Raw genomic sequence first — 23,595 nt, forward strand, 5'->3', positions numbered from 1 at the left:
TGTTTATTCATGATTTGTTTATTCATTACTTACTGATGATTCGTTTATTCATTACTCACTGATGATTTGTTTATTCATGATTTGTTTATTCATAACTTACTGATGATTTGTTTATTCATTACTTACTGATGATTTGTTTATTCATTACTTACTGATGATTTGTTTATTCATAACTTACTGATGATTTGTTTATTCATGATTTGTTTATTCATGACTTGTTTATTCATTACTTACTGATGATTTGTTTATTCATTACTTACTGATGATTTGTTTATTCATGATTTGTTTATTCATGATTTGTTTATTCATAACTTACTGATGATTTGTTTATTCATAACTTACTGATGATTTGTTTATTCATTACTTACTGATGATTTGTTTATTCATTACTTACTGATGATTTGTTTATTCATAACTTACTGATGATTTGTTTATTCATTACTTACTAATGATTTGTTTATTCATGATTTGTTTATTCATGACTTGTTTATTCATTACTTACTGATGATTTGTTTATTCATTACTTACTAATGATTTGTTTATTCATGATTTGTTTATTCATGACTTGTTTATTCATTACTTACTGATGATTTGTTTACACAGGGGCAAGGCCATCTTTGATCTGATCCGTCTTCTTATCTGTTCACCGGAAATTCCAGAGAAAATGGCCGCTCCTTCAAAGAGTACCCAGAATCTACAGGCCACGGACGAAGAGGTAAGATCAAGGGGGATAAGTCAGTGTGACACAACTCAGTCTCTCCTTGCACATCAGTATCACATGATTTATTACGTGCAAAAAGATTCACTTGGTGAAATTTTGGTACCAGCTGAATGCATTGGACACGTACTTAAACTGTTTGGAAGAATTTGGTTTAATCTTTCTCTTTTAATACAAAATGAAATAAAATTTAAGTATCTGGTAAGACTGATGGCAAAAAGTACTTATATCTGGAATAAGAGTTTTCATTAGTTATTTGAGCTATCAAAATTGCATCATCTGCAATAGTTTTTTTATGAAAAAATGAATCAACACATTTTTCACCATGTATTTAGGAAATATTGTAACCACTAACTCATGATTTGTTTATAATTAATAAGTAACATCGCTATCGCAGATAAAGAAGCAGATAGATGAGTTCCGAAAGTCGGCCCTGCTGACGCTGTTCGAGATCTTTCTGATGGCAAGACAGGCAAACTGGGGGAACAGAGAGGCCAGCTTCTTCAACATCAGCTGGGTCATAAAGACCATGGAGGAAATGAGGATGACGGTACAATCTCTCTCTCTTTCTCTCATACAAGATTGAGTGCTTCTCTCTCTCTCTCTCTCTCTCTCTCTCTCTCTCTCTCTCTCAAACCACATTGAACATTGAAGGCTTCATATAATGTAAAATTAAAGTTATAAATGTATAAATTTCTGAATACGTATTTCCCAAGTGAAAAAGAGAGATTTTTTTTTACATTTTTCTTCAAATATATTCAAGAAAACTAATTCCTTAATAAGGAATCAAAGAATTCACTTGATGTATACGTTCCATTAACAGGAAGGGTTCGTGGAGAATGTGATCGACCAGATGATGAAGTTTATCGGGCCGACTCGTAAAGACGCTCTGATGCCTCAGGAGGCGGTGACTCTCTATGTACAGTTCTCCGTCCTACAGACTTTTCTACACTACAGCCCCAAGATCTCCGCCTTCATCCGCAGCCACTATCTGGAGGAGTTCAAGTAAAAAGAAAAATATTCAAAGTTCAAAGTTCTAACCATTAATTCATTAATACTTAATTAGAATTATATATCTAGAGAATCTAGCAGTTGGGACCATAGGCATTCGAATCTTATCTGATCGAAGCTCAAGATTTATGTAAATTGTAGAGCACCACAATTAACAGTTAATACTCTAGATTTGTGAAATCATTACATTATCTGAATATTAGAATATTTCTATGTTTATCCAATTTCTAAGTTGTTTAAAATTCTTTGAATGCAGAACAAATCTGATATGTTTTGTTCAAAAGAAGAGAATATTTCAATGAACAATTTTAATTGCATTCAGACTATCTTTGATGACATATTTACATGGAAATTTATTTTAAGCAATATATTACCCATATTTAGATACTTATTCAATTCCTAGTTGTGATGGGAAATGCTCCCGACGTTGATGTACATGACCTTTAACCTTTCAATGTATTTCTACTTTCAGGTACTTTGTGCAGGTGCCTGTGGTGATGAAGAAGCTGCCCCAGTCCTACCCCATCTGTATGATCACTGTGACCCTCATCGAGTCGGTCACCAACAAGGTCCTTGACTCAGGGACCTCCATCTTCCCCAAATCCCCAAGGTAGCATCACATGACCGTCATGTGACCTCACATCACATGAACACATGTCACAGGGTGGTGATTTATGATTGGTCACCGGCAGAAACATGACACGCTTTGATTGGTCAGATCTGAGATCTGATACAGTTCGTTGCTGCAGCTTGTCTTTTATATCACGGCTTGCACCTCAACAGAGCGACTTGTGATAATTTTATGGACTATTATTTATTTTTCAGAATTTTTAAAAATGTTTTTTCTTGCAAAGAGGTGACAGACTTTATCCATGGCATTATGAAGTATGACATTTGCAATATTTATTTACATGTATGTTTGTCTAGATATTAATCCCATGCTTGTTTGTCAGTTTAGAGATATTTTAATTATTAATTCAATTAATTTTAAAAATTTATATTTTAATTTATATTTATACATGTGTCGCAGTGCCTTTGATGGCACTTTTTGACTTTAGATATATTTTACTTCATTGTAGATTTATTTGATGGTAGGCTATCGTTCAATAAATGCTTACATAGTGAATAAGTAACGAAGTTAAGAAAACATGAAGCCCACACCATCCTGAAGTTTGTGCGTGTATGGAGGCTCTCAGTACTTATCTTAATCATTCAGTGGTACTACCATAAGATTCACAATTACATGTAACCATTTGTAAATTTTTGTAAACAATATACATGTAAGGTTTTAGAAATAAGGATCAAAATACCTTTGAACACAAAAAATGATTGAATTATAATAGTTTTGAAGTTATATTCTTAAGGTGACTGCTTAACTGGACAATTTACATGTGACTGTAAAGTTTTGACCTTTAATTAGGCCTAGGTAAAAACTTAACACTAATTATGTTACATAATATACAAAGAGGCACATTGTCATCATATTTTTTTTTTAGAAATCCCAAAAGTATCATGTAACAATGCTGTTCATTTGATGACATTCATTTTATGAGTCAGTATATTTTGGGGTCAAATATTTGTTAATGCCCGTAAGATATTATGTACAATGAACATCTCTCTCTCTCTCTCTCTCTCTCTCTCTCTCTGATATAAAGAAACCATTCAGCTACATGTTTAAGTTTAGTGTAAAATTTGATTGACTTATTTTGTGAGTACAATAACTTTTCTATTATTTCTGGTTTATATTTTCCATTAATGAATTTGAAATTTTTGAATCTTCTATTAATGAAGTTTGACATTAAGAACACTATAGAAAATCTACATGTTCATGTAAATCTTTTATTTTATGTAGGCTGGCGTTATGATCACAAGTTCACATCGCTGTCATACTGGTCAAAGGGAAGCAACTCATTACAATTTTTACACAAACATTTTAGTCACTGATATCCATTGCATTCATTGGGAAATGGTCTTTTTTCAGTTTTTATGAGTACCTGTTGAATTCTTATAAATGTAAGTTCATGTGTTATTGCAATCTTACATACCCTGTTAGATGTGTTTTTTCTCATTTTTATGATATTTATAACCACAAAATAATTAAGTTTTTGGTACACGTAATATTTTCTTCTACTAAATAATGCTATGTGTAATTTTTGAAGACTTAAAGTTACCTCTTAGTGAACTCGCCAACAAAATAAAATTCAAAACTATGTACAGTTGTTTAAAGAGGCAAAAATTGCTTCTTTGAAATGAATGGGATAATATTAAATATGGAATAGCATAGCAACAGACATTTATTTGGCAATATGTTCACAGAGATGTCTGATACAGAGCCCAGTAATGTGGGACTGGTTTATCTCCCTTTTCTATTTCAGCTTCAAAGTGCCAAAGTGATGTCTGATTGTGAAAAAAGTGGTGTTACTTGTACAAGTAATGTCCATCCTCATTACAGTTCTCGTCCATTAATTATTTAATTAATGAATTAGCTAGTTTAGTGTCAGCCATAGTTATGTCTGTCTCAATGTGATTTTTACTACGAGACGTAAGTATCAATTAAAGTTTAACAAATTCCTTCTGTTGTTATTCTTTGGACTTTTGAAATCATAAGTCAGTTCATGTTTTATGATATTTATTAAGCACACTTATCGTATAGTGGTATCAAATCAATGTACAAATTCTTAATCAAATCATAAGCATAAAAATCAGTAAATAGATTATGCAATTGTTAATACATCCAGTAACATCCTTTCAGGTCACAGTTCATAAGTGACTTAAAAAAGAAGTCATTTGTTAAAGCTTAATTACAATTAAGAGTCTTGCATCCGGTGACCACTTCCAAAGTCCATACTACTATTCCTGGTCATTCCGCTGATGCCACGAATTCAAACTACGTCGGTTATTCTTTTCGACAATGATCTTTAACATTGTTCTCTATACACTTTTCTCGTATCGAGTGCACAACAAGCTAATGACTAATTAACGTTAAGCAGAATACAATCATATATTTGCATATCCATTGTTCTTTCCCACTGTAAGTCCATACAGAGGAACTGCAATTATATTTCTATAATCGCAATTGCTCTGTCTGTATACTATGACGTCATAAAGGTGTGACATCATATACTTTTACATGACGTTATAATTTTAAACCACTATACGATAAATCAAGTGTTTTTCTCCATATTAAAACATGTCTTATAATAACATTTTAAAGGAATAACTGTTATAACATATCATTGATTCTGTTAACAAATCTATGTGAATTAAAAAGATACATTACAGTCTGAATGTTTATTTTTGATGCAATAGCTAAATGTCAAGATCTAGGCTAATACAGGGTATTTGCAAGTGGTAAAATGCAAATATAAGTAATAAACAACGATTATTTAGTGAACATGGCGTTATAAATAGCAACTGCTCTGCTGGCATATTTTCCATGATGCGCTAGCGCGCATCATGGAATATGCCAACAGAGCAATTGCTATTCATAACGCCATGTTCAATAAATTACGTTGTTTATTTCTTAAATAATTATATTTCATATATATGGCTATCTGGTCATATAAGACGCAAGTATCAATTAGAGTTTAACTAATTCCACATCTGTGACTTCTTTATAAATTATATATCTAAGTTGGGTAGTTTATAATATACAGGTAAGAAGAAGGGGGGGGGGGGTGGGGGCTGCCAAACATTTTCCTTAAATTTACGTATGAAAAAAGTGAATTATCATGGAGTTGCCCCTCCAAGACTTCTTTGAGAGCATGCAAGAAGGAAATATTAATAGAAACTGAAGTTTCCAAATTAGAATTGTCATGAATTTGGAATTTTTAAAATTTTATTTTTGGACGAGTTTGCCCTCCCCCAGACATACTTTCGAACACAAGGCTACTGCCCAAATATGCTCAAAGAGTCAGTTGTGTGGGGTTTTTTTCTGACAATAGGGACTTATATTTACAAAACACTGAGTTGCGATGAGAGCACTTGCAGTTTTCAAATCAGCACGTGTGAAAAAATGCACTCAAATTTTGAGGATCTTTCCTCATGCTTAAAATACCTGTTCATCCCTTCAAAAAGGGAGATGATTATGAAATACTGAAAACAAGGTGAGACATTTTAAAAATTTGTACAAAAGGAAGTAAAGGATGCGTTTTGTGAAATTGGCTGTAATGAAGTTTGCGTGAAGCAGTTCCAATTTTTACATCCATGTACCATATGGGGCATATGGAGTGATCAACGGATTTTTGTCATTAATTTTTTTTTTTGGGGGGGGGGGGGGGGTGGGGAGGAGGGGGGCAGTGTGTCCCCAGAAATCATTAGATCAGTATGGTTAATATTCAGACAAGCTTTAGGAACATTTACCTTGTTTTAAAGTGTCCTCTTAATTGAATATACAGAATTTCAAAGAACTTAGGCCTATATGTAATAACTCGCGTCTTCACCACTTTCTTGTAAGCAAGTTTTAAGAACTTTCTTGATTTTTCAAACATGGCTGAAAGGGGAGATTATATTTAGGAGACATAAAATCTTGACCAATATATCATGATATTTGATGTCGTAACGCTAGCTGTAAGGCTATTTGTGTAAGGGGTGGGACATAGTTAGATGTTGTTTCTATATGTAGGTGAGAGATGTGGCCCTTTCGCTCCATTTTTATAACGTTAGTCATGCATGCGCGGATCTAGAGGGGGGGTCGGGGGGGGGGGGGGTCCCGACCCCCCCTGGAAAATGAAAATTTATTAAATTTACATAGTAAAATTATCGCGAAAATATGCCTCGGACCCCCCCTTGGCAAACACAATTATCCTTCGGACCCCCCCTGGAAAAATTTTCTGGATCCGCGCATGTCATGTTATTTCATTATTCACATTCTAACTAATCCTAAAACGTTTAATTCGAATTTGAAGAATACATATTAATAAAATGAACTATTCCTAGTCTTTTAAAATGTTTTCGTTGCCGTCTGTTAAACACTAAATCGATATGTATAAAACAGGCCACGTTTTCAGAAAAGTTGATAATAAAATATCAGAGAAATTATTTAAGTTTGAACATACACGAGCAAATGTAAAATTTGTAAAGGAGAAACCCTGTCGAGGCAGATTTTTGTGGACAAAACTTTTTCAAAATAACTAAATATTGTGGAATCTTTTTTTTTAATCCTGGGAGACAGTGTACTGTTCATGGATAGCCAAAACGTAATGAATTTTGTTGGGAAGTAAAAGCAAAATAAAACTTTCAGTCATTTCATCACTAGGACATGACTGTTTTATTTAGGTAAGTAAGACATGATTCATTAAAACATAAATCACTGTCATTGTAAAATAGACATGTTCGATAAAATTATCAAACCAATATTATTATATGGATGCGAAGTTTGGGGTTTTCATAACACTAATCTCCTTGAGAAATTACATTTAAAATTTTGTAAACATATATTGAACTTGAGAACCACAACACCAAACTTTATGGTATACGGGGAATTTGGAAGATACCCCTTAACAATTAATGTTAAAGTTAGAATGATTTCCTTCTGGGGTAAATTAGTGAATTTCCAGAACTCAAAATTGTCAGCAAAACTTTTTAATGTATTGAAGAATTTTAATAACTCATGGTGCGAAGCCATTAAGAAAACTTTAAATCAATGTGGATTGACATATATATGGTATCAAAACACAATAAACATACCCTGGTTAAAATCTAAAGTATACAATATTTTATTAGACCAATTTAAGCAATCATGGTATAGCGAGGTACATAATTCTCCAAAAGGTTTAAATTAAAGGATTTTTAAAACTTCACTGGATTTTGAAAAGTATTAATTTTATTGACTTTGCCAACAAAATTATGTAAGAACTTTTGTAATTTCAGAACTGGCAATGCTAAATTACCTATTGAGATAGGTAGATGGTTTAATATTCCTAGAGAAAACAGAATTTGTAAATTGTGTGCCTGTAATGAAATTGGGGATGAATTTCACTACCTTTTCAAATGTACTGATGTATATATATCCAATTCAATGGTTATATGTTTATTAAATTACTTCATAACAAATCCAAATGTTGTAAAATTTGAAAAACTGTTTAATGTCACAAACATAAACCATCTTACCAATATTTGTAAACTATTAGATGAGTTAGCTTTCTTGGTTAAATTGTATCCGTAATCCCTTCATCATGCCTGTACCAATGATTTTCATCTATTATATATATTGTAGTGTGTACATACTGTACATATGTAATTTCTTTACACTGTAAATTCAATTATGAGAATAAAGTTCATTGTCATTGTCTTATGATGATTTTCCATAATCTGACACCTGTCAAATTAACCCCTTCGCGGTAACTGCGGTACTGCTCTTTTGCAGGGCAAAATGACATGGTTTGGTGAATTTCAATTCTTTTATTTACGTCATTTAATTATCTACCTAATGAATTTAGGCAAAGTATATCATTTTGCCCTGCAAGAGAGCAGTACCGCACTTATCGTGAAGGAGTCTATACGCCATTCAAACTCGATCATTACCTGTAAAAATCAATTGTGTGCGGTACGTGAACTTTTGCAAAAATTGGAAATAATTTCTTATTTCTACATTGCCAGCAAGAAGAAGGGCGTAACCACAATGTCTGACATAGACACACTGTCCTTGGCAGGCAGGAGACTATCCTCGGTGTCCAATGCGTGGTGATGTCACCGGAAGAGTGTCCAATGTGGAGTGACGTCACCGGAATAGTGTCCAATGTTGGATGACGTCATAGATAGTGTTCAATGTAAGATGACGTCATCTACGGAATGGTTTCCAATGTGGAATGACGCCACCAGAATAGTCTTGCTGGATTTAAAGCCAGCACTCAGTACGCTTCATGATATAATTTACTTCAACACTAGTAATATCTGTGTGTGTTTTTACAAGTCACGTTGGACAGTGCTTCGCAAACTGGAAACCCATAAGTACTTTATTTTACATTGTACTATAAATGAAGAAGAGTTTTACATTTATATGCTTCCTGTACATGTGTTGAACTCATATTTGACTACTGTTCAAAATGAATTGAATCCTTTTTATAGATGTAACAATTTATCATTATTCCCTTGCATTGCATGGTATGTTTTATCAAAGTCATGTGTTACAATGTTGGTTCTAACACAAGCATGATAAATTGTGCACGTGTCATTTCTTGGACGAAGAAACGATGTTTCAGAGAAATTTTATTTTGTGATAAAAAATCATCAAGCATCTTGTATATCCATTTGTTATTCATTATATAATGGCAGTAAGTCTGTTTACTTACAAACTTTAGCGTTAGAAATATTCCCTTGTACATGTATGTGAAAAAAATACAAGGAGTTACAAACGGTACATTTGGAATGCATAGCAGATCACATGTAATAAGTCTTAACACATATATCTATCTGTCTGTCTATCTATCTATCTATCTATCTATCTATCTATCTATCTATCTATCTATCTATCTATCTATCTATCTATCCATCCATCCATCCATCCATCAATCCATCTATCCGTCCGTCCGTCTGTGAAGCATACTTTATTTAAGAAATAAACAACGTTATTTAGTGAACATGGCGTTATGAATAGCAATTGCTCTGTAGGCATATTCCATGATGCGCGCTAGCGCATCATGGAAAATATGCCAGCAGAGCAGTTGCTATTCATAACGCCATGTTCACTAAATAATCGTTGTTTATTACTTATATTTGCATTTTACCACTCGCAAATACCCTGTATTAGCCTAGACCTTGACATTTAGCTATTATATAAAAAGTAAACATTCAGACTGTAATGTATCTTTTTAATTCACATAGATTTGTTAACAGAATCAATGATATGTTATAACAGTAATTCCTTTAAAATGTTATCAAACACATGTTTTAATATTACATGTAAATACGTCAATTTTAATGGAGTTGGAGACATGATGTATCGTATAGTGGTTTAAATCTATAACGTCATGGAAAAGTATTTATCTCATACGTGTGGTGTATATTACCCGTGTGATAAACCTTTGCTATATCACACGGGTGATGCTATATCAAATACTTCCGGTCGGAACTACTTTTGACACAGCCCCTCGCTTCAACGCTTCAGTGACCTATTTTCGAAAATTTGCTAGTACTTTCAATATAACTATATCTACTACAAAAATTAATATAAAATTGATTTTGTCAAAGATTTAAATTACAAATATGAAGGAAAACACATAACTGCGTAGCACAGGCGTCGGAACCGGGGGGCTATTGTGAGGTGGGGGGGGGGATAGTTAGCCCCCCCCCTTTTTTGTTATTCATAACCGTAACCACAAGACCCTTTTTTCTTGTTTGTCAAGATTTTTGATAAATTTAGCCCACGTCCAACTTTCAATTTTCTTTGTGAAGTTTATAAAACTACAAATTACATTAACTATCAAGAGTTCATCCTGACGACGCGATGAAAACGGAGCGCTCTGGTTGTGTTTATATACAAGAACTTACCGAAATAATGTTTCATGAGACTTTTATTCCACCACCAGTAAGCATCCTTATTCACTATTTTCAATTTAATCATAAGGCTAGCCTAGTGTTTGTTTTATTAAACATCATGCATCAACAACTGTTCCTCGTTCGAGTCAATTCAAACTAACGAGCATTCGCAACTTTGTGTATCACTGTATGTCAACAAAACTGATTATTCAAGTCTTCTAATCGGAATTTCCATTTAATCAAGTGAATAAGCTTTAAGAAAAATTATCTAGAGCTAAAAAATTATTTTAAGGTTTATTTCAGTGAAACTTTACATTAAAACAGTAAGATTTATCTCAGGAATGACGTGCTAAATTGTATTGCGCAAGGTCACAATAGCCGCATAACACAACGTTGCATCATCGTTTTTAATCTTTGAAAAAAAAAACAATTTGGGTCACACAAGGGACTGTCTCAAAAGCTTCATAATATAAATCAAATTGTATGAGATAAATAGAACATCTATAATTGTGTGATTTTATATTTGCTTTATCCAACTCGTTGAAATGGTTATATTCGCTCGGCAAGCCTCGCGAATATATACACCATTTCAACTCGTTGGATAAAGCAAATATAAAATCACACAGTATAGATATCCTCTATATATAACGTTACACCTTTATGACGTCATAGTATACTGACAGAGCAATTGCGATTATAGAGAAATAATTGCAGCTCCTCCGTATGGGCTTACAGTGGGAAAGAACAATAGAAATGCAAATATAATGTATTATGAAGTAGTACATGTATTTATAATGTATTCAATATTTCGTTTTGAAAATTATTTTTTATATCATTTTAGTTTAATTATTCTTTATTTGATTTCCTAAATATTGAAGGCACGAAAACCATTTTTGAATGATAATCCACAAAGAATTCTAAACTTAAGTTTAAAACTAAATTGAGTTGTGTTTTAATGATGATATGGCATGAGATTATTGTAATCTGAAACCACCAACAGTTGTTTTCAGGCATTGGGCCACTCTTTTCAATACATTGGTTGGACTTCGAAATATATATGCCCCTTATTCATTTAGTATTAAGTAAAAGTTTTCTGTGTTGTAATTGGATGACCACTCAAAAATGAGGATAAAACTGATTGTTTATCGTTTTGAGATTGTTGTTTGTAAATAAATTATGATTTCAATAACAGTTTATGACACATTTGATAATATTATACTATGATTAACCAAAGCTTGCGTACTAGTCTAATATACAAATCAATCTTAGATTTAATTTGAGAATCCTGTGGGAATTTAAAGATGTCCTTTTTGGGTTTCGTGTTTTGGGGAAATTATTTTCTTGGTGGTTTCGGGATGGAAAAAAAAGTTGGGATGGTCCACTCAATTTTGAATTTCCTTCGTCTAAACACTCCATTTAACAGAATGTATCAATGTGCAAAGACTTTTATGGGGACAGGCTATTCGACTTAAGCTGCCGACGAGTACTACCGCCTGTACCAGGCCCTGTATTGTGTAGTTGGTCTGTACCAGGCCCTGTATTGTGTAGTTGGTCTGTACAAGGCCCTGTATTCTGTAGTTTGTCTGTACCAGGCCCTGTATTGTGTAGTTTGTCTGTACCAGGCCCTGTATTGTGTAGTTGGTCTGTACCAGGCCCTGAATTCTGTAGTTGGTTTGTACCAGGCCCTGTATTCTGTAGTTGATCTGTACCAGGCCCTGTATTGTGTAGTTGGTCTGTACCAGGTCCTGTATTGTGTAGTTGGTCTGTACCAGGCCCTGTATTGTGTAGTTGGTCTATACCAGGCCCTGTATTGTGTAGTTGGTCTATACCAGGCCCTGTATTCTGAAATTGGTCAGTACCAGGCCCTGTATTCTGTAGTTTGTCTGTACCAGGCCCTGTATTCTGTAGTTTGTCTGTACCAGGCCCTGTATTGTGTAGTTGGTCTGTACCAGGCCCTGTATTGTGTAGTTGGTCTGTACCAGGCCCTGTATTCTGTGGTTGGTCTGTACCAGGTCCTGTATTCTGTAGTTGATCTGTACCAGGCCTTGTATTGTGTAGTTGGTCTGTACCAGGCCCTGTATTGTGTAGTTTGTACCAGGCCCTGTATTGTGTAGTTGGTCTGTACCAGGCCCTGTATTCTGTAGTTGGTCAGTAGCAGGCCCTGTATTCTGTAGTTGGTCTGTACCAGGCCCTGTATTCTGTAGTTGGTCCGTACCAGGCCCTGTATTGTGTAGTTGGTAGGTACCAGGCCCTGTATTGTGTAGTTTGTCTGTACCAGGCCATGTATTCTGTAGTTGGTCCGTACCAGGCCCAGTATTCTGTACTTGGTCTGTACCAGGCCCTGTATTGTGTAGTTGGTCAGTACCAGGCCCTGTATTGTGTAGTTGGTCTGTACCAGGCCCTGTATTGTGTAGTTGGTCTGTACAAGGCCCTGTATTCTGTAGTTGGTCCGTACCAGGCCCTGTATTGTGTAGTTGGTCTGTACCAGGCCCTGTATTGTGTAGTTGGTCTGTACCAGGCCCTGTATTGTGTAGTTGGTCTGTACCAGGCCCTGTATTGTGTAGTTGGTCTGTACAAGGCCCTGTATTCTGTAGTTGGTCAGTACAAGGCCCTGTATTCTGTAGTTTGTCTGTACAAGGCCCTGTATTCTGTAGTTGGTCTGTACCAGGCCCTTTAAGGTGTAGTTTGTCTGTACCAGGCCCTGTATTGTGTAGTTGGTCTGTACCAGGCCCTGTATTCTGTAGTTGGTCAGTACCAGGCCCTGTATTCTGTAGTTTGTCTGTACAAGGCCCTGTATTCTGTAGTTGGTCTGTACCAGGCCCTGTATTGTGTAGTTGGTCTGTACAAGGCCTTGTATTCTGTAGTTGGTCTGTACCAGGCCCTGTATTGTGTAGTTGGTCTGTACCAGGCCCTGTATTGTGTAGTTGGTCTGTACCAGGCCCTGTATTGTGTAGTTGGTCTGTACAAGGCCCTGTATTCTGTAGTTGGTCAGTACAAGGCCCTGTATTCTGTAGTTTGTCTGTACAAGGCCCTGTATTCTGTAGTTGGTCTGTACCAGGCCCTTTAAGGTGTAGTTTGTCTGTACCAGGCCCTGTATTGTGTAGTTGGTCTGTACCAGGCCCTGTATTCTGTAGTTGGTCAGTACCAGGCCCTGTATTCTGTAGTTTGTCTGTACAAAGCCCTGTATTCTGTAGTTGGTCTGTACCAGGCCCTGTATTGTGTAGTTGGTCTGTACAAGGCCTTGTATTCTGTAGTTGGTCTGTACCAGGCCCTGTATTGTGTAGTTGGTCTGTACCAGGTCCTGTATTCTGTAGTTGATCTGTACCAGGCCCTGTATTGTGTAGTTGGTCTGTACCAGGCCCTGTATTGTGTAGTTTGTCTGTACCAGGCCCTGTATTGTGTAGTTGGTCTGTAGCAGGCCCTGTATTCTGTAGTTGGTCAGTAGCAGGCCCTGTATTCTGTAGTTGGTCTGTACCAGGCCCTGTATTGTGTAATTGATCTGTACCAGGCCCTGTATTGTGTAGTTGGTCTGTACCAGGCCCTGTATTCTGTAGTTGATCTGTACCAGGTCCTGTATTCTGTAGTTGATCTGTACCAGGCCCTGTATTGTGTAGTTGGTCTGTACCAGGCCCTGTATTCTGTAGTTGATCTGTACCAGGTCCTGTATTCTGTAGCTGATCTGTACCAGGCCCTGTATGGTGTAGTTGGTCTGTACCAGGCCCTGTGTGGTGTAGGTGGTCTGTACCAGGCCCTGTATTGTGTAGTTGGTCTGTACCAGGCCCTCTATTGTGTAGTTGGTCTGTATCAGGCCCTGTATTCTGTAGTTGGTCTGTACCAGGCCCTGTATTGTGTAGTTGGTCTGTACCAGGCCCTGTATTCTGTAGTTGGTCAGTACCAGGCCCTGTATTCTGTAGTTGGTCTGTACCAGGCCCTGTATTCTGTAGTTGGTCTGTACCAGGCCCTGTATTCTGTAGTTGGTCAGTACCAGGCCCTGTATTGTGTAGTTGGTCTGTACCAGGCCCTGTATTGTGTAGTTTGTCCGTACCAAGCCCTGTATTGTGTAGTTGGTCTGTACAAGGCCCTGTATTCTGTAGTTGGTCTGTACCAGGCCCTGTATTCTGTAGTTGGTCAGTACCAGGCCCTGTATTCTGTAGTTTGTCTGTACAAGGCCCTGTATTCTGTAGTTTGTCTGTACCAGGCCCTGTATTGTGTAGTTGGTCTTTACCAGGCCCTTTAAGGTGTAGTTTGTCTGTACCAGGCCCTGTATTGTGTAGTTGGTCTGTACCAGGCCCTGTATTCTGTAGTTGGTCAGTACCAGGCCCTGTATTCTGTAGTTTGTCTGTACAAGGCCCTGTATTCTGTAGTTGGTCTGTACCAGGCCCTGTATTGTGTAGTTGGTCTGTACAAGGCCTTGTATTCTGTAGTTGGTCTGTACCAGGCCCTGTATTGTGTAGTTGGTCTGTACAAGGCCTTGTATTCTGTAGTTGGTCTGTACCAGGCCCTGTATTGTGTAGTTGGTCTGTACCAGGTCCTGTATTCTGTAGTTGATCTGTACCAGGCCTTGTATTGTGTAGTTGGTCTGTACCAGGCCCTGTATTGTGTAGTTTGTCTGTACCAGGCCCTGTATTGTGTAGTTGGTCTGTACCAGGCCCTGTATTCTGTAGTTGGTCAGTAGCAGGCCCTGTATTCTGTAGTTGGTCTGTACCAGGCCCTGTATTGTGTAGTTGATCTGTACCAGGCCCTGTATTGTGTAGTTGGTCTGTACCAGGCCCTGTATTCTGTAGTTGATCTGTACCAGGTCCTGTATTCTGTAGTTGATCTGTACCAGGCCCTGTATTGTGTAGTTGGTCTGTACCAGGCCCTGTATTCTGTAGTTGATCTGTACCAGGTCCTGTATTCTGTAGCTGATCTGTACCAGGCCCTGTATGGTGTAGTTGGTCTGTACCAGGCCCTGTATTGTGTAGTTTGTCTGTACCAGGCCCTGTATTGTGTAGTTGGTCTGTACCAGGCCCTGTATTCTGTAGTTGGTCAGTAGCAGGCCCTGTATTCTGTAGTTGGTCTGTACCAGGCCCTGTATTGTGTAGTTGATCTGTACCAGGCCCTGTATTGTGTAGTTGGTCTGTACCAGGCCCTGTATTCTGTAGTTGATCTGTACCAGGCCCTGTATGGTGTAGTTGGTCTGTACCAGGCCCTGTGTGATGTAGGTGGTCTGTACCAGGCCCTGTATTGTGTAGTTGGTCTGTACCAGGCCCTGTATTGTGTAGTTGGTCTGTACTAGGCCCTGTATTCTGTAGTTGGTCTGTACCAGGCCCTGTATTCTGTAGTTGGTCTGTACCAGGCCCTGTATTGTGTAGTTGGTCTGTACCAGGCCCTGTATTGTGTAGTTGGTCTGTACCAGGCCCTGTATTCTGTAGTTGGTCTGTACCAGGCCCTGTATTCTGTAGTTGGTCTGTACCAGGCCCTGTATTCTGTAGTTGGTCTGTACCAGGCCCTGTATTGTGTAGTTGGTCAGTACAAGGCCCTGTATTGTGTAGTTGGTCTGTACCAGGCCCTGTATTGTGTAGTTTGTCTGTACCAAGCCCTGTATTGTGTAGTTGGTCTGTACAAGGCCCTGTATTCTGTAGTTGGTCTGTACCAGGCCCTGTATTCTGTAGTTGGTCAGTACCAGGCCCTGTATTCTGTAGTTTGTCTGTACAAGGCCCTGTATTCTGTAGTTTGTCTGTACCAGGCCCTGTATTGTGTAGTTGGTCTGTACAAGGCCCTGTATTCTGTAGTTGGTCAGTACCAGGCCCTGTATTCTGTAGTTGGTCTGTACCAGGCCCTGTATTCTGTAGTTGGTCTGTACCAGGCCCTGTATTCTGTAGTTGGTCAGTACCAGGCCCTGTATTGTGTAGTTGGTCTGTACCAGGCCCTGTATTGTGTAGTTTGTCTGTACCAAGCCCTGTATTGTGTAGTTGGTCTGTACAAGGCCCTGTATTCTGTAGTTGGTCTGTACCAGGCCCTGTATTCTGTAGTTGATCAGTACCAGGCCCTGTATTCTGTAGTTTGTCTGTACAAGGCCCTGTATTCTGTAGTTTGTCTGTACCAGGCCCTGTATTGTGTAGTTGGTCTGTACAAGGCCCTGTATTGTGTAGTTGGTCTGTACCAGGCCCTGTATTGTGTAGTTGGTCTGTACCAGGTCCTGTATTGTGTAGTTGGTCTGTACCAGGTCCTGTATTCTGTAGTTGATCTGTACCAGGCCTTGTATTGTGTAGTTGGTCTGTACCAGGCCCTGTATTGTGTAGTTGGTCTGTACCAGGCCCTGTATTGTGTAGTTGGTCTGTACCAGGTCCTGTATTGTGTAGTTGGTCTGTACCAGGCCCTGTATTCTGTAGTTGATCTGTACCAGGCCTTGTATTGTGAAGTTGGTCTGTACCAGGCCCTGTATTGTGTAGTTGGTCTGTACAAGGCCCTGTATTGTGTAGTTGGTCTGTACCAGGCCCTGTATTCTGTAGTTGGTCAGTAGCAGGCCCTGTATTCTGTAGTTGGTCTGTACCAGGCCCTGTATTCTGTAGTTAGTCTGTACCAGGCCCTGTATTGTGTAGTTTGTCTGTACCAGGCCCTGTATTGTGTAGTTGGTCTGTACCAGGCCATGTATTGTGTAGTTGGTCCGTACCAGGCCCTGTATTCTGTAGTTGGTCTGTACCAGGCCCTGTATGGTGTAGTTGGTCTGTACCAGGTCCTGTGTGGTGTAGTTGGTCTGTACCAGGTCCTGTGTGGTGTAGGTGGTCTGTACCAGGCCCTGTATTGTGTAGTTGGTCTGTACCAGGCCCTGTATTGTGTAGTTGGTCTGTACCAGGCCCGGTATTCTGTAGTTGGTCCGTACCAGGCCCTGTATTGTGTAGTTGGTCTGTACCAGGCCCTGTATTCTGTAGTTGGTCAGTACCAGGCCCTGTATTGTGTAGTTGGTCTGTACCAGGCCCTGTATTGTGTAGTTGGTCTGTACCAGGCCCTGTATTCTGTAGTTGGTCAGTACCAGGCCCTGTATTGTGTAGTTGGTCTGTACCAGGCCCTGTATTGTGTAGTTTGTCTGTACCAGGCCCTGTATTGTGTAGTTGGTCTGTACCAGGCCCTGTATTCTGTAGTTGGTCAGTAGCAGGCCCTGTATTCTGTAGTTGGTCTGTACCAGGCCCTGTATTGTGTAGTTGATCTGTACCAGGCCCTGTATTGTGTAGTTGGTCTGTACCAGGCCCTGTATTCTGTAGTTGATCTGTACCAGGCCCTGTATGGTGTAGTTGGTCTGTACCAGGCCCTGTGTGATGTAGGTGGTCTGTACCAGGCCCTGTATTGTGTAGTTGGTCTGTACCAGGCCCTGTATTGTGTAGTTGGTCTGTACTAGGCCCTGTATTCTGTAGTTGGTCTGTACCAGGCCCTGTATTCTGTAGTTGGTCTGTACCAGGCCCTGTATTGTGTAGTTGGTCTGTACCAGGCCCTGTATTGTGTAGTTGGTCTGTACCAGGCCCTGTATTCTGTAGTTGGTCTGTACCAGGCCCTGTATTCTGTAGTTGGTCTGTACCAGGCCCTGTATTCTGTAGTTGGTCTGTACCAGGCCCTGTATTGTGTAGTTGGTCAGTACAAGGCCCTGTATTGTGTAGTTGGTCTGTACCAGGCCCTGTATTGTGTAGTTTGTCTGTACCAAGCCCTGTATTGTGTAGTTGGTCTGTACAAGGCCCTGTATTCTGTAGTTGGTCTGTACCAGGCCCTGTATTCTGTAGTTGGTCAGTACCAGGCCCTGTATTCTGTAGTTTGTCTGTACAAGGCCCTGTATTCTGTAGTTTGTCTGTACCAGGCCCTGTATTGTGTAGTTGGTCTGTACAAGGCCCTGTATTCTGTAGTTGGTCAGTACCAGGCCCTGTATTCTGTAGTTGGTCTGTACCAGGCCCTGTATTCTGTAGTTGGTCTGTACCAGGCCCTGTATTCTGTAGTTGGTCAGTACCAGGCCCTGTATTGTGTAGTTGGTCTGTACCAGGCCCTGTATTGTGTAGTTTGTCTGTACCAAGCCCTGTATTGTGTAGTTGGTCTGTACAAGGCCCTGTATTCTGTAGTTGGTCTGTACCAGGCCCTGTATTCTGTAGTTGATCAGTACCAGGCCCTGTATTCTGTAGTTTGTCTGTACAAGGCCCTGTATTCTGTAGTTTGTCTGTACCAGGCCCTGTATTGTGTAGTTGGTCTGTACAAGGCCCTGTATTGTGTAGTTGGTCTGTACCAGGCCCTGTATTGTGTAGTTGGTCTGTACCAGGTCCTGTATTGTGTAGTTGGTCTGTACCAGGTCCTGTATTCTGTAGTTGATCTGTACCAGGCCTTGTATTGTGTAGTTGGTCTGTACCAGGCCCTGTATTGTGTAGTTGGTCTGTACCAGGCCCTGTATTGTGTAGTTGGTCTGTACCAGGTCCTGTATTGTGTAGTTGGTCTGTACCAGGCCCTGTATTCTGTAGTTGATCTGTACCAGGCCTTGTATTGTGAAGTTGGTCTGTACCAGGCCCTGTATTGTGTAGTTGGTCTGTACAAGGCCCTGTATTGTGTAGTTGGTCTGTACCAGGCCCTGTATTCTGTAGTTGGTCAGTAGCAGGCCCTGTATTCTGTAGTTGGTCTGTACCAGGCCCTGTATTCTGTAGTTAGTCTGTACCAGGCCCTGTATTGTGTAGTTTGTCTGTACCAGGCCCTGTATTGTGTAGTTGGTCTGTACCAGGCCATGTATTGTGTAGTTGGTCCGTACCAGGCCCTGTATTCTGTAGTTGGTCTGTACCAGGCCCTGTATGGTGTAGTTGGTCTGTACCAGGTCCTGTGTGGTGTAGTTGGTCTGTACCAGGTCCTGTGTGGTGTAGGTGGTCTGTACCAGGCCCTGTATTGTGTAGTTGGTCTGTACCAGGCCCTGTATTGTGTAGTTGGTCTGTACCAGGCCCGGTATTCTGTAGTTGGTCCGAACCAGGCCCTGTATTGTGTAGTTGGTCTGTACCAGGCCCTGTATTCTGTAGTTGGTCAGTACCAGGCCCTGTATTCTGTAGTTTGTCTGTACCAGGCCCTGTATTGTGTAGTTGGTCTGTACCAGGCCCTGTATTCTGTAGTTGGTCAGTACCAGGCCCTGTATTGTGTAGTTGGTCTGTACCAGGCCCTGTATTGTGTAGTTGGTCTGTACAAGGCCCTGTATTCTGTAGTTGGTCTGTACCAGGCCCTGTATTCTGTAGTTGGTCAGTAATAGGCCCTGTATTCTGTAGTTTGTCTGTACCAGGCCCTGTATTGTGTAGTTGGTCTGTTTCAGGCCCTGTATTGTGTAGTTGGTCTGTACCAGGCCCTGTATTGTGTAGTTGGTCTGTACCAGGCCCTGTATTCTGTGGTTGGTCTGTACCAGGCCCTGTATTCTGTAGTTTGTCTGTACAAGGCCCTGTATTCTGTAGTTTGTCTGTACCAGGCCCTGTATTGTGTAGTTGGTCTGTACCAGGCCCTGTATTGTGTAGTTGGTCTGTACCAGGCCCTGTATTGTGTAGTTGGTCTGTACCAGGCCCTGTATTGTGTAGTTGGTCTGTACCAGGCCCTGTATTGTGTAGTTGGTCTGTACCAGGCCCTGTATTGTGTAGTTGGTCCGTACCAGGCCCTGTATTGTGTAGTTGGTCTGTACCAGGCCCTGTATTGTGTAGTTGGTCTGTACCAGGCCCTGTATTGTGTAGTTGGTCTGTACCAGGCCCTGTATTGTGTAGTTGGTCCGTACCAGGCCCTGTATTGTGTAGTTGGTCTGTACCAGGCCCTGTATTGTGTAGTTGGTCTGTACCAGGCCCTGTATTGTGTAGTTGGTCTGTACCAGGCCCTGTATTCTGTAGTTGGTCTGTACCAGGCCCTGTATTCTGTAGTTGGTCTGTACCAGGCCCTGTATTGTGTAGTTGGTCTGTACCAGGCCCTGTATTGTGTAGTTTGTCTGTACCAGGCCCTGTATTGTGTAGTTTGTCTGTACCAGGCCCTGTATTGTGTAGTTGGTCTGTACCAGGCCCTGTATTGTGTAGTTTGTCTGTACCAGGCCCTGTATTGTGTAGTTGGTCTGTACCAGGCCCTGTATTCTGTAGTTGATCTGTTTCAGGCCCCGTGCCCTGTAGTTCACAGTATAGGTGATTTATTGTACAATTTGTTTTAATTTGGAAATTATTAGACTTGATATTCAATTGGCTTAACTGGCCCCGAGGTTATAAAACTTTCTTGAGTACGATCTTGTACTTCAAATCGTACATCGTGCTCCAAATCGTACTCGTACTCAAGGTATCGAGGTTATAAAGATTTTTAATACCCATACTTGTACTCCGGCTGAGTACAAAACGGCAATTTTCTGATTAAGCTATGAAGCTTTCTCAAAGTCGTAAGAGATTTAATCTAAATAAAATGCAGTGCAAACATATAATATTGTTCATATTGAAACGTTGCTATATTATACGCTATAATCTTATCATATTTTCATGTATATGAATTAAAATGGAAAGTTTTTACCATTTTATTAATTACATATCTAGATATAATGGAGGTGAATTTAAGAGTAAGGGCGAACTGCAACCAAGATTATTAAAATAACTTTTAGATAGTTTGCTTCATTAATTAATGTACACGTACATGTAAATCTACGTACAAAATACTACCGTTGAATAGCTCGACTTTTTAAGAATTCTGTGTTTAGTCAAATACGACCCATAAACCCCATCATTTAAAACAAAGAAATCAATGAACATGTATCGTTATTAATCAATTTCAATCAGATGTACTTGCTTGGTCCCTTTTTTGATTACAGTGAAAATGTAGGTTAGTTCTAAACATTACAAAGGATGGGGGATCAATAAAAATCTAACACTTTCTATTACTTACTTATTAATCAATTATCATTTATGTTGCATGCCACAAAACATGGAAAGGGAAACATTTTATTGAATAAGCGGTAAATCAGTGGCGGAGTCAAGGAGGTCGCACCTGGCACCCTCCACAGCCCTAAAAAAAATTGTCCAAATAAAGTTAAATCATACTCCTTCTGGCAAAGAAAATGTACATGCAACTTCCGAGTCTTAATTATCTTTTTTTCTTTTAACTTGGAGGATTTCTCTACATTAGACTGATTTCAATGGTGCAATATGAAGAAAACGCGTGTGTTCAATGGTGTAACTAAAAAACACAGAAAAAAACATTTTGGTAATGAAGGGATTATTGTTATTCTATGCAATCGGTTGAAAATACATGTACTACTTGTGATAAAATGCTTCTTCGCATTTCCATGTGAGAAATTTTTCTCTATATAGCTTAGCTGTGGGAATATTCATCTCTTAAATTGTTTTTTTATTAGCAAGTAACTATTTCGATAATTCATATAGTTATTCCTTTTTTTATCTAAAGTAACCAAATATTTATGTCAAATGCATCAAAATTAACACATGTATTTCAAATTTTAAAGATGAATAGGAAAAGGCTTGCTCAAAAATATCAAATAACGTTACTTAATATTAAAATGTATGTATAAATTCTAAACACACATTTTCAAGCCTTGACTAAGTGAGAAAAACTTGAACCATCAATAAAACCCAACAAAAAGGGTTACAGCAACTTTAGTACACAGTTTGACATTCCCTGAACACGTTGTTTTGGTTTTGGTCATATTGGAAATTTCAAAAGTATTTCAATTAGTGAATTTTCTTAAACTCCCGTGCACATTCCCGAAAATAATGAAATGAGAAACTTTACGTGTGTCCTTGGCTTAATTTTGGCATATGTTCATTGATGCAATTCCAACCCCCACCCCCGACCCACCCCTTCAAGATATTAGATGTTTTTTTCTCACAAGAATTAAAGCAAATATAGTACATTTATGTTGCAATTAAATCGGAATACCCATATAATTTCCTTAGTGTATACTATATGAGTGTGAAAATAAACGGATCTTCTCAGTATTTTTGTGATTTTCCCAAGTATATGTTTCTATTTTCGCATTAAACTCTTCCCTGTTTTTCCTAATACAGGAACTGCTCACTAAATATCTTAAGAGATATCCACTTGGGGGCAACATAATTATACTTAATCATCACATGCATGAATCACTATCTGAGTCTCATTAGAGAGAGAGAGAGAGAGAGAGAGAGAGAGAGAGAGAGAGAGAGAGAGAGAGAGAGAGATTTGACATAAACACAATTTGTTGATAGTTTTACCAATTACACTGGAATTGCTCTTTGTTGCTCAAAAATTCATAAGTTATAGATGCAGACACGTATCCATGCTTGCAGACGAAGAAGGTAATATGTACATGTAAATAATGTGTTACATTTGTTGACAAATAATTAATCTGAATACATGTACAGTTTGCCTACATGCCAGGACTATTGACATGAATTAACGTTCTCTGTCTTTCTCCAGAGACGTTAAATTTCATCGATCGGCTTTTGGAGCATACTCAAACTAGTACGCAGCTGAGAACATATTCCAAAACTTTTATAACCTCGGTTTTCAGAGCTATACTCAGTGAAGCACATACTCGGAGTAAGGAGTACGAGTATGGAAAAAACTTTTATAACCTCGGTTTTCAGAGCTATACTCAGTGAAGCACATACTCGGAGTAAGGAGTACGAGTATGGAAAAAAGTTTTATAACCTCAGGGCCTGGGTTTTTTTCTCTTACAAATTTTTGCAATATATTAAACATTTTGTACAAAAACATTTGTTGTTCCGGCTATGATATGTTATTGTTGCAACAACTGTGTGCTGGGTTTGCTGCCCTGTCAGCTGTTTATAGTATTGTCTATTCAGAATTTCATGGCGATTTTATTAAATGTTTATGTCGACTTGACAGAGTATTATTTCGTCTTGTCATATACATGTACGAGATATCTTAGATCTGGTGGCATAGTTCTGACACCATTTGTCAGATAGTTATGTCGAATTGTCAGATTGTCAGAAGTCAGCTTGTCGAATTTTTTATTCCAATCAGTTGCAACAAAAAGCAACAAAAAGAATTTAGGCCAAGTAATGGCCATTTGAGATTAGATTTTAATTTTAATCCTGCCGGTGTAAAGAAGAATATTTACATTCCACATAGTTTTTGCATGTAAAGTGTTGCAAGCTACGGCAGTTATAACACTGTAATGCACACAGGGTACTCAATGGTTAAAATGACGAGTTTTATTATGACGTCACAAACGTTAAACGCTGTTAACTGCAACGTCACAAGCGAAAATGAAAGTTCACGCTTGCGGTTGTTACTGTGGCTCTTCCACTAATATGAACTTACCCTTAGGATAAGATAGGAATTTTAAGGTATAAATCACATTTGCAGACCAGGCATGAAGTTTAAATAATGTAAATATAAGCATTAAATCATTTTTTGTGCATACAAATTGA

At 38.7% G+C, this 23,595-nt stretch overlaps 1 protein-coding gene across 6 annotated transcripts in view; it reads left to right on the top strand.

Annotated features, from left to right (window-relative positions):
- Positions 1-23,595, top strand: part of LOC105331211 (uncharacterized protein C12orf56) — a 70,835-nt gene that overhangs the window by 16,042 nt on the left and 31,198 nt on the right. The window contains exons 10-14 of one of the 6 annotated variants that reach the window (XM_066083001.1): positions 604-715; positions 1,116-1,268; positions 1,542-1,723; positions 2,202-2,339; positions 8,330-9,078. In XM_066083001.1, the coding sequence (XP_065939073.1) occupies positions 604-715; positions 1,116-1,268; positions 1,542-1,723; positions 2,202-2,339; positions 8,330-8,417 (673 nt within the window). In that variant the 3' untranslated portion in view covers positions 8,418-9,078. Of the gene's footprint in view, positions 1-603; positions 716-1,115; positions 1,269-1,541; positions 1,724-2,201; positions 2,340-8,329; positions 9,079-23,595 lie in introns of those variants that run through there. The other 5 variants (XM_066083003.1, XM_066083005.1, XM_066083007.1 and 2 more) reach the window with 5 other exon arrangements.

This window comes from Magallana gigas, chromosome 4 (genome assembly GCF_963853765.1).
Source record: "Magallana gigas chromosome 4, xbMagGiga1.1, whole genome shotgun sequence".
NCBI classification, from domain to species: Eukaryota; Metazoa; Mollusca; class Bivalvia; order Ostreida; family Ostreidae; genus Magallana; species Magallana gigas.